This window comes from Chiloscyllium plagiosum, unplaced genomic scaffold (assembly GCF_037043375.1).
Source record: "Chiloscyllium plagiosum isolate Xiang-an unplaced genomic scaffold, Cpla_swu_hap1 HiC_scaffold_18, whole genome shotgun sequence".
NCBI lineage: Eukaryota > Metazoa > Chordata > Chondrichthyes > Orectolobiformes > Hemiscylliidae > Chiloscyllium > Chiloscyllium plagiosum.
The window spans coordinates 76260329-76272549 of NW_028270156.1; the positions used below are offsets into that span (position 1 = coordinate 76260329).

Genomic DNA, 12221 nt, shown 5'->3' on the forward strand with positions numbered 1-12221 from the left:
AGATTACAATGGGATCTTGATCAGATGGGCCAATGGGCTGAGAAGTGGTAGATGGAGTTTAATTTAGATAAATGTGAGGTGCTGCATTTTGGGAAAACAAATCTTAGCAGGACTTATACACTTAATGGTAAGGTCCTAGGGAGTGTTGCTGAACAAAGAGACCTTGGAGTGCAGGTTCATAGCTAAGCACTGCCCATTGAAATTCAGTGGTGTTGGCATCACTGATTTCTCACTATTAATATCCCGGGGATTATCATTGACCAGAAACTGAAGCGGACTCACCATGTAAATACAGATCAAAAGCTATGAATATTGTAATGACAACTCAATGTCTGATACCCCAAAGTCTGTCTAATTATACAAGGCACAAGTTAGGACTGTGATGGAATACTCCCCACTTGCCTGGAAGACTGCAGCTCCAACACCTCTCAGGAAGTTTGGCGCAATCCAGGACAAGTCACACAGCCTGCTTAATTGGTACCACATCCACAAACGTTTACTCCTTCCACCACTGACGCTCAGTAGCCCCATCTACAAATTGCACTGCAGACAGCACCATCCAAATCCATGTGCTCCACCATCTAGAAAGATAAGGGACCACCATGGCCTGCAAGTTTCCTTCCAAGCCACTCACCATCCAAACTTGGAAATACATCACTGTACCTTCAGTGTCAAAATCTTGGAATTCTGTCTCTAACCATGTTCCGCATGATAGACTGGTTAGCAAGATTAAATCACAAGGAATGCAGGGAGAACTAGCCATTTGGATAAAAAATTGATTTGAAGGTAGGAGACAGAGGGTAGTGATGGAGGGTTGCTTTTCAGACTGGAAGACTGTGACCAATGGTATGCCATAATGCTGGGTCCATTGCTTTTTGTCATTTATATCAATGATTTTGATATGAAAATAGGTGTTATGGTTAGTAAATTTGTAGATGACAGCACGTTGATGGTGTAGTGGACAGCAAACAGCATAACCTCAAAGTGCAACAGGACCTTGATCAGATGGGCAGATGGGCTGAGGAGTGACAGATGGAATTTAGTTTAGATAAATGTGAGGTTCTGCATTTTCGAAAGGCAAATCAGGGCAGGACTTATACACTTAATGGTAAAGTCCTAGGGAGTGTTCCTGAATAAAGGGACTTTGGAGTGCAAGTTCATAGTTCATTGAACGTAGAGTCGCAGGTAGACAGGATAGTGAAGAAGTGGTTTGGTAAGCATATCTTTATTGATCAGTGCATTGAATATAGGAATTCAGAGGTCATGTTGCAGCAGTGTAGGACATTGGTTAGGTCACTTTTGGAATACCGCATTCAATTCTGGTCTCCCTGCTATAGGAAGGATATTGCGAAGCTTGAAAGAGTTGTTAAAAGATTTACAAGGTTGTTGCCAGGGTTGGAGGGTTTGAACTGAAGGGAGAGGTTGTATAAGCTGGGGCTGTTTTCCCTGGAGCATCGGAGGATATTTATGTTTATAGAAGTTTATGAAATTACAAGGGGCATGTATGGGGTGAATAGTCAAGGTCTTTACCCCAGGGTGGGAGAGTACAAAACTAGAGGGCATAGGTTTAAGGTGAGAGGGGAAAGATTTAAAATGAATCGAAGGATCAACACTTTCAAGCAGAGGGTTGTACATGTATGGAATGAGCTGTCAGAAGAGGTAATGGAGGCTGGTACAATTACAACATTTGAAAGGCAGCTGGATGGGTAAATGAATAGAAAGGATTTAGAAGGAAATGGGCCTAATACTGGCAAATGGGAATAGGTTAACGTAGAATATCTGGTTGGCATGGACAAGTTGGACAGAAAAATCTGTTTTCTTGCTGTACATCGATATGACTCTGTGACAATGACTCTGCCATCCTTACCGAAAGCTGCAACAGACTGCAACAGGTATGTGAAAGTGCAATGAACTGTAACACATTACATCTTAATATAAAATCTAGTACTGATGCATCCTTGATAAGCATACTTATATGATACTGTTAGGTGACAGTTGACTAACTGAAGATTTACTGAACTCATTAACATCTTTTTTCAAGTCCCTTAAATATTAATAACTCTCATTTAATTGAGTAGGATATCTGCAACAAATTTCATAAGGACTGGCTCCTACCTGTTACCAGTGGTAATGCTGTTTTGACTCCATTAAGAAGAACATCCCCATTATCTTTAAAAATAAGCACCTAAGAATTAAAGCAATACTTTTAGATGAACATAGCTCAGTAAAAAATAAGGAAACAATAGTCTTTTATTTTAGAGACAATCACCCATTTCCTATTAAGTAACAAAGTCAAAAGGTCAAAGAAGATAATGCAGTCATCACCACTGTGGAAAAGAGCAAAGAAAATGAAACAGATCAAGCAATAATGATCAGCTAGCAAAAAAATTGAGCTTTAAAAGTGTGAAGTTTGTAGGGGAGAAAAGCTGAAGCATTACTGAAATTATGGATGCTGTTAAATTAGTGCAATGAGTTTTTCCTTCAGTCAGCAGGGAACTGTTGAACATTTTAAGAGGAGAAAGATCAAAACAACACTGAGTGGAATAGTATAAATTTAACAGAAAGGGAGATTAATACAAGAGTGAGATGGATCATGAAGGGGATAAAGGCAAAATACTGCCTGGTAAAACACAGAATAGACAGATTCTGTCATACCAGACTCAAAACTTTAATTCTGTTTCCCTCTCCACAGATGCTGCTCAACCTGCTGAGTTTATCCAGCTTTCTTTGTGTTTGCATTAGGTAGAGGGTTGGCTTCCCTTATATCTAATTGAAAAATCTGCGGGATCTATTAAAAAAGTATCCTATGGTATCAGAATGACACTCTAACTTTGGATGGATTTGGGCTTTATGGAGAATAAAAATAATTGCAGGAAAGAAATATTTGCCTGAAAATGAAACAAATTAGTGTCTTTAGAGATGGAAATGATGTCAGTTCCATTTGAGGCCAATAAACACATAAAGGCTAAAAACGATAGATTGAGTAGGACCAAGAATTTAGTCATCAAAGGTAGTGGTGATAACGACTAATTAGACTTGCCACAACATATTTGAAGAAACTTACATTTTGCCTATGGTCAGTTGTTAACACTAGTGTTTTTAGGCAAGTTTCTGATACAATTGTTCCACATGGAGCTATTTCTGCCAGCAGTGTGTACTGCTGCTTATCGCAGTCCTGTTAACAGGTAAAATGAAGATCATTATTATCCATCTGTTAAGATTCAGAAACAGAAATGACAAAAACAAAACATTGCTGGATATATCGAATAGATTGCTGCAAGCATGATCAGTCTGTATTTACTTCAGTCTAATGAAAAAAAAATGACTGTTTAACAATAGAACTAAAAATTATAAAGATAGCTTTATACATAAATGACCAAATGCTGACCAGTATAAGCTTACTGACTGACATAGAAGTGGAAACTTTAGAGTGTTTCAAGGTTCTGACTGAACACCTTAGATTCTGGATACATATGGACACTAAAGAAACTTAATGTCTGTCTTATCAAGTATAAATTATGCTTTCAGTTGCGTTATCTCTGACTCAGCTTTATCCAATTGCTGATCTTCCATTATTGTGAGATGAGGAGTTTATATTAATTATTCTAAGAGTGCTGCAAAGATTCCACCCATTATACATATACAAGAATTTAATAATCAATTCATGAATATTATTACCAATTGCTTATAATTATTAATAAGCTGACCATTATGATTTTTTTGATGCTGTAATCATAGAAACGTCTCCACAGAATTTATTACACACACGCAAATTTTAGTCTGATATTTTTACATGTTATGAGAATGCCAGTTAGATTTGCAGATGACAAAGCACATGTCACAAGCACAAAGGAAGGAGAACAAGAATCTATAGATAGTGTTAAGACTTAACCTAGGGCAATGTTCCCCAATTCATTATGGGTCTGGATTGGAGACCTCACATTGTTAAACTCCTGGGTGTGGAGGATGAACTGGCTCTGCATCAGTTGGGTAAAACAAATGTAATTTAAAATCAGCTCCTTTTTCTTGTGGATACCTTTCTCTCAGACTCAAGTGAAGTTACATTTTAATAACAGCCAATTTAAGCAGGCTGTCTGATTAACATAGAATGAATTTATTAATTACTGAATACAAGAAGAATGGCAATGCAACACAAATATACACAGATCAGAAGTAAGAGCGGAGTCCAGAAAGATAAAAGTTAAAAAATAGACTTTTGGATTAGTCTCGGTTTACAAAAAGCAGATAGTTTAACGTTGAAACAATTGAAATGGAGGGTTTGGCAGTGATGATGTTGGTAGTTGAACAGTCAGTTTCCTGATCCTTAGTTTTGAGAATTGGTTGAGATTCCGTAGTTCTGATTCCTTCCAGCCATGATTGAATTTTAGTATTCAGGGTAAGAGAGAATGCTTTTATGTTGTACTTCCTTTTTTAACTAAATTATTATTTGATTTATTTATTGTTATAAAGTACACACATGCTATCTTAAAACACAGAAAAATAAATGGATAAAAAGAATATAAAGGCAGTAAAATAAAGAATTAAAGAAATAGGAAGGATATTATTAAGGAATGATCTGTGAAGATTTTATAATATGGGTTTGGAAGAGTATGGAAAAGATCGGCTGCATGGAAAAAAGTAACAAATCACAAAGTCTTGAGTAGAATGAATGAACAAAGGAATCTTTGAAGTGTCGTTAAGAAGAGAGACTTGGTACAGCACATTAAAAGGAAATGGACCTGCAGAAAGCAAGGAGAAAAATTTTCAAGGAAAAGCAAGAAAAGAAATGAATGGAATATCAATTCTGATAATTTGAAAATGGCTTGATAAATGAGCTAATCCCTTTGGCCAGGGCACGGATGATATTCCTGACATTTTCACTTGAGTATCCAATGTCATCCCTAATAATGTTTCCTTACCAAAAGACAGTAAATTCTTGCTAATATGTAGTTCTTAGAATAAAAAGCCTTTAGTACATAGCAATCTGCTACGTTGCTTCCAATCCACATGGAAAAAGTCAGCAGCAGTTCTGTTCTGATTAGTGGCAATGCTTGAGAAAATTAATAATCCACTCATGCCTTTCTTATGGCATGCTCGTTGATACTCTGATTCCAAATACTTCACTGTAAGTGCTATCTGTGAAAATATATGTATTTGTGGCTGCTCATAGTTGAGATGAATAAATTGATTTGCAAATTTCAAAGTCAAAATCTGAACTACAGGGAGAGGCTGAACAGGCTGGGGCTGTTTTCCTTGGAGCGTCGGAGGCTGAGGGGTGACCTAATAGAGGTTTACAAAATTATGAAGGGGCATGGATAGGATAAATAGGCAAAGTCTTTTCCCTGGGGTTGGGGAGTCCAGAACTAGAGGGCATAGGTTTAGGATGAGAGGAGAAAGGTATAAAAGAGACCTAAGGGGCAACTTCTTCACGCAGAGGGTGGTACGTGTATGGAATGAGCTGCCAGAGGATGTGGTGGAGGCTGGTACAATTGCAACATTTAAGAGGCATTTGGATGGGTATATGAATAGGAAGGGTTTGGAGGGATATGGACCAGATGCTGGCAGGTGGGACTAGATTGGGTTGGAATATTTGGTCGGCATGGACGGGTTGGACCGAAGGGTCTGTTTTCATGCTGTACATCTCTATGACTCTAATTACCATCTTTTCTTAAAGATTCTTTGGCATTGTAACATACCTGAATTACTAATCAATAAGGCAATACTTCTGTGCAGATGTCATGCTAAAGTAGTGTCATGCTAAAACTGTTCATGAGGAGTTTATTTTTTTTTCAAGTTGAATCTTTGTTTATCCTCACTTTTCTGGACTTTAGAACTTTCGTATACTACTTTGTTTACATTCCTCATTAATATTGTATAGGAATAATGTCATGTTAATATTGTTAGAGCTAACTAACCATATTTTATGTTTCAAGGTAGTATCCAATGTAGAGATGATACAGATAAAAATTAATACAACTACAGAACCACTGACAGATGAATAATAAAAAGTTGGCTGTAACATTTAAGCCATGAGAATGTTTCCAGCTTTGAGGCACAATACTGTGCTAGAATATGTTAGTACATTCACGCAAAGCATTCTGTTATAAAAAAGAAGGCTTTGTTCTAAATTTTCCTGAATTAGCTAAGTTGATAGTTTTATTGGGAGGCATTCTCTCAACTCTTTATATTTAGTGTCTGTACCACTAACCCTTACCACAAAGGAAAACGTGTATAACAAAAGGGAAGAGTAGCAAAATAGGAATATAGTAGAATTAGTACAATATCCTATAAAGCTGCCTGGACAACTGAGAAACCGACACAATTGTAGCATACAAACAATCAAACAATGAACGAGAGTCAATCAATTATCTCTTTGAGCCTGCTCCACCACTGACTAAGAACATGGCTGATCTGGTTTTCAGAGGGTTCTATTCTACATTCCTGCATACTTCCAATAATCTTTCAATCTCCTTGGTAATCAAGAATCTAATTCTGCCTTAAAAATATTTAATTAATTCATCTCTAACTCTGCTAAACTCCAGAGCATACAGGCCTAGTGTTTCCTCATAAGGCAATGTACTCATTCCAGTTATTAGTTTAGTAAATCTTTGTTGAACTGCTTCCACCTTGTTAATATACTTCCCTAAGCATGGTAATCAGTACTGCACACAGTACTCCAGATGCAGCCTCAACAATATCCTGTATAACTAAAGCATAACTTCCCTACTCTTACATTCAATACCCTCACAATAAAACATAACACTTCATTTATTTTCCTGATTACTTCCTGTACTTGCATACTAATGTTCTGTGAATCATGCATGATGACACCTGGATCTCTCTGCATCTCAGATTTGCAATCTCTCATTATTTAGATTACTTATTTTTTATTATTTCTGCCAAAATGGACAATTTCACTTCCCACATTATACTCCATTTGCTAGATCTTTGCCTACTCACTTAACCTACTGACATTCTTTTGTAGGTGTTTTATGTCCTCTTCTCTATTCATTACCCTACCTGCTTTTTTGTCATCAGCAAATTTAACTACCATTCATTTGGTCCCTTCATTCAAATAATTTATGTAAATTGTAAAGAGTTTAGCCCCAGCGCTGACCTTTGTGGCAGATGACTTGTGACATCCTGCCAGTCTAAAAAAAGACCCATTTATTCTTACTCTCTACATCCTGTAGTCAGCCAGATTTCTGACCATGTAAATATGTTACCCCTACATTAGAAATTGTTAATTTCTACAATAAACTTTGATGAAGCACCTTGTCATATGGCTTCTGGAAATCTAAATTCAATACATGCACTGGTTCTCCTTTATTACTGCACAATTATTTCTTCCAATAAATTAGTTGAACATGATTTCTCTTTGACAAAATCATGTTAGTTCTGATTGACTCACTTGAATATATCCAAGTCCCACGTTATAACATCTTTAATAGTAGCAATCTAACATTTTCCCTGTGACAGATAGTAAGGTAACTGGCCTGTAGTTTCCCACTCTCTGCCTCACTCCCTATTAAAATAAAGGAGTTACATTAGCTATGCTCCAATCTAAAGGAACCTTCTCAGAATGTAAAGAGTTTTGGAAAATTAAAAGTAACACATTAATTATTTCAATGGCTACTTCTACAATAAAGTCCACCAGGACCTGGGGACTAATCAATTCGCAGTTCAAACATGTACGCAGCATAATATTACTATTCACATGTTGTTGACATGTAACAAAAATAAAAATGTATAACATCTTTTTACCTTAGAAAGAATGTAATAGCAGTCACCGTGAAATGTGTATTTCATGCCATCAAAAGTGGAGACATGTGCTCCTCCCTCAAATGAGCAGACACCTGGACATGGTAGATTTTTGCACAGCCATTTACCTCCGTCACAGAGACTTAAATGACAAGGAAGACCAATTTAGTGTGTTTATTCAAACCTAAATGGAATTTTTTTACAGAAGCTGAATTCATGCTGACTATACCATTCTTCACATTCTGTTGAAATCAGAGCGCCTGGATCATAATGTTTGCCCTTTATTGTACATTTACACTCCTTCACACTAATGCATCCAGTGCCAGAGTAGTCATCAAGCACCGTTCCTGAAAAATATGAAGCATATCTCTAATTATTCCCGTGTACTTCTAATCATTTTGAAAAGCGGTCTCATGTGCTTATGCAGTTATGATCTTCTAGCTGAAGGTGGTTGCAAAGACTTCAGCCTTGGTTTTGGCAATGATGTGCTGGACTCACCCACATTAACCTTCAGGTCACATGCTGTGATGCGGTGATTATATTATTAACATGCCTCTTTAAGGCATACTGACATACTGACTGTGAAACATTATACAACAGGATCAACATGTAAATGGTTAATACTCAAGGTTACACAATGCAGTTTGTTGCAGAAGTTACCAACTCATGCCAAATAGTTACTATCCCATACAATGGAGAATACAAATGATAACCCTATAAAAGTCAGAATTCCTAAGCAAGGCATCTAAGTGTGAACCCCCAATTTAGATATTCTATGCCAGCTGTGGACCAGTTGAAAGCTCAGTAATTAAATTTAGATCCACCACTTTTTTCTGTGTTTTCCTGCCAGCTGTTACCTGCCAAGGGTCAATATTTTACACATACTCCAAGGTGATTAGTTTCTTCCTCCCAGAAATCAGTTTCAAAATCGATTATCTGCTTACAGGTTTGAGTATTATTTTTCCCACATTACTGATTTAACAATTAAGTTTGCTGTAGGATTCTTTGTGATGGAGGAAAGTAGGGAGAAACAGATCATTTATTTGAAGACACTGTAAATTACCTACCTGATGGACAGAAGCATCCATCCATGTAGTGCTCCTCACACAAACTGCTTGTGTCGAGATGAGAACAACTGTTCATACAGGGAGAGCCACTTTCCTTATGGATCATGTTTAAAGGACATTTCTTTGCTGTAAAATAGCATATACAGAATGAATAAAGGGACAAACACATATATATTGGATGTAGTCCCTGTAAAATGAATTCAACTGGAATCTTTTAAAGCCCGACTTCTGCAGTAACCTATTGGGTATGGAAATCTCAAGAAAATGTTCTCAATATGTACAGAGAAAAGTAATACAAACACCAATGTTTCTTTTAATGGTTGCTTGTTGCACCATGCATGTCAGCCATCAATCACTTATCTATAAGGTCACTTTTTACATCTACACTTTCTAATCTCTTACTATTTAAGAAATACTCTTCACATCTGGTTCTCCTACCAAGTGAATAGTCTCATGTGTTTCCACATGATAGAACATAGAGCAGTACAGCACAATACAGGCCCTTCAGCCCTCAATGGTACGCCAACCTTTGACTCTACTCTAAGATCAAACTAACCTACATACCCTACATTTTACTCTCATCTATGTGCCTATCCAAGAGTGGCTTAAGTATATCTGATTCTATTACCACTGCTGCAGTGCATTCCACGAACCTATCTCTGACACTCTCCTAAACCTTTTTCCAATCACATTAAAATGTTGGTTCCCCTCGTAATTGCAGTTTCTGCCCTGGGCAAAGGTTTATGGCTATCCACTCTATCTATGCCTCTCATCATCTTGTACACCTCCATCAAGTCACCTCTCATCCTTCTTCTGTCCAATGAGAAAAGCCCTAGCTCTCTCAACCTTTGTTCATAACACACGCTCACCAGTCCAGGCAGCATCATGGTAAATCTCTTCTGCACTCTCTCTAAAGCTTCCACATCTTTCCAACCATGAAACGATCACATGTGAATACAGTATTCCAAGTGCGGTCTAACCAGGACTTTATATAGCTGCTCTTAAACTCAATCCCCAAGCTAATGAAAGCCTTCTTAACAATCCTATCAACTTGGATGACAACTTTGAGGAATCTATAGACATGTACCCCAAGATCCCTCTATTCCTCCAAACAGCCAAGAATCCTGTCTTTAACGCTGTATTCTGCATTCAAATTCAACCTTCCAAAATTAATTACTTCACACTTTTCCCAGGTTGAACTCCATTTGCCACTTCTCAGCCCAGCTCTGCATCCCGTCACTGTCCTGTTGCAACCGACAACTGCCCTCCACACTGTCCACAACTCCACCAACCTTCGAGTCATCGGCAAACTTATTAACTCACTCTTTCACTTCCTCAACTAAGTCATTTATAAGAATCACAAAGAACAAAGGGCCCAGAGCAGATCCCTGTAGAACACAATTGCTCACTGAACTCCAGGCTGAATACTTTCTGTCTATTACCGCCCTGTGTCTTCGATGGTCCAGCCAATTCTGTTCAGCCAGATTTCCCTGTATCCCAATGCCTCTTTACTTTCTGAATGAAACTACCATGGGGAACCTTATCAAATGCCTTGCTAAAATCCATATATGCCACAGCCACTGCTCTGCCTTCATCAATGTGTTTTGTCACATTCTCAAAGAATTCAATAAGGCTTGTGAGGCATGACCTGCCCCTCACAACGCTATGTTAACTATCTGTAATCAAGCTCTGCTTTTCCAAATAATCATAAATCCTGTCTCTCAGATTCCCCTCAAACAATTTGCCCACCACTGATATAAAACTACTGATCTGTAATTCCCAGGGTTATCCATATTCCCTTTCTTAAACAAGGGAATACCATTTGCCACCGTCCAATCATCTGGTACTACTCCAGTGGGCAGTGAGGATGCAAAGATCATCGCGAAAGGCACAGCAATCTCCTCCCTCGCTTCCTGTAAAAACCTTGGATATATCCTACCTGGCTCAGGGGACTTAACATCTTCATGTTTTTAAAAATTTCCAGCATATCCTCCTTCTTAACAATAAGCTATTCAAGTGTATCAACCTGTTTCACGCTGTCCTCACAAATGGCAAGGTCCCTCTCACTAGTAAATACTGAAGCACAGTATTCATTAAGGACCTCCCTATCTCCTCTGACTCAAAACACAAGGTACCTCCACTATCCCTGATTGGCCCTACCGACACACTGGCCATCCTCTTGATCCTCACTTAAGTATAGAACCCCTTGGGGTTTTCCTTAATCCTCTCTGTCAAGACTTTTTCAAGCCCCCTTCTAGCTCTTCTAAATCTATTGTTCATTTCCTTCCTGGCTACCATGTAACCCTCTGGAATCCTGCCTGATCTTTGTTTCCTCAACCTTAAGTGAGCTCCCTTCTTCCTCTTGACTAGATGTACCACATCTCTTGTCATCCAAGGAGTGGGGGGTGCGTGGAATGGAAGCCAGCAGTGGTAGTAGAGTCAGATACATTAGAGACATCTAAGCAACTTTTAGATAGGTATGTGGATGATAGTAAAGTGTCGGATATGAAGGTTAGTTTGATCTTAGAGTTGGATAAATGATTGGCATAATATTGAGGGCCAAAGGTGCCTGTACTATGCTATACTGTTCTATGTTCTATATTACTTCCTTCACTCTTCCATCCCCTCCACGTCTCAGTGGGACAAACCTATCCAGCACTCGCAGCAAGTACTCCCTCAACAACCTTCGCATTTCTGTTGTGCATTTTCCTGAAAATATCTGTTCCCAATTTATGTTCCGTAGTGCCTAATAGCATTAAAATTCATTCTCCCCCAATTATATAAGTTCCCATGCCATCTGCTCCTATCCCTCTCCAAGACTATTTAACGATCAGGGAGTTATGATCACTATCACCGAAATGCTCTCCCACCAAGAGATACCTGACCTAGTTCGTTGACAAGCACCAAATCCACTATGGCCTCCCCTCCAGTTGGACTATCTACATATTGAGTCACGAGTCCTTCCTGGACACACCTGACAAAGTCTGCTCCAACCAAACTATCTGCACTAAGGAGGTTCCAATCAATATTAGGGAAGTTGAAGTCACCCATGACAACAAACCCATTACTTCTGCACTTTGCCAAGATCTGCCTCCCAAACTGCTCCTCCGTGCCTCTGTTGCAATTGGAGGCTCTATAGAAAACTCCCAATAAAGTGACTGCTCCTTTCCTGGTTCTGACTTCCACTTCAGGTGCAGCCCGTCCTCCATGTACAGGTCCCACCTTCTCCAGAAGGTATCCCAATGATTCACACATCTGAAGCCCTCCCTCCACCAGCTCTGCAGCCATGTGTTCAGCTGCACCCGGTCTCTGTTCCTAGCCTCACTAACCCGTGGCACCGGTAGCAGTCCTGAGATTACTACTGTGCTCATCCTGCCTTTTAATTTCCAACCT

The 12221-nt window shown here is 38.7% G+C and overlaps 1 protein-coding gene across 1 annotated transcript in view; it reads right to left on the minus strand.

Annotated features, from left to right (window-relative positions):
• The window catches only part of LOC122557980 (uncharacterized), a 188680-nt gene that overhangs the window by 133099 nt on the left and 43360 nt on the right, over positions 1-12221 (minus strand). Inside the window, exons 7-11 of the mRNA XM_087996203.1 lie at positions 8829-8954; positions 7991-8108; positions 7765-7903; positions 3065-3175; positions 2116-2185 (exon numbers count right to left, since the gene is read on the minus strand). Of these exons, the coding sequence (XP_087852329.1) occupies positions 2116-2185; positions 3065-3175; positions 7765-7903; positions 7991-8108; positions 8829-8954 (564 nt within the window). The remainder of the gene's footprint in view (positions 1-2115; positions 2186-3064; positions 3176-7764; positions 7904-7990; positions 8109-8828; positions 8955-12221) is intronic.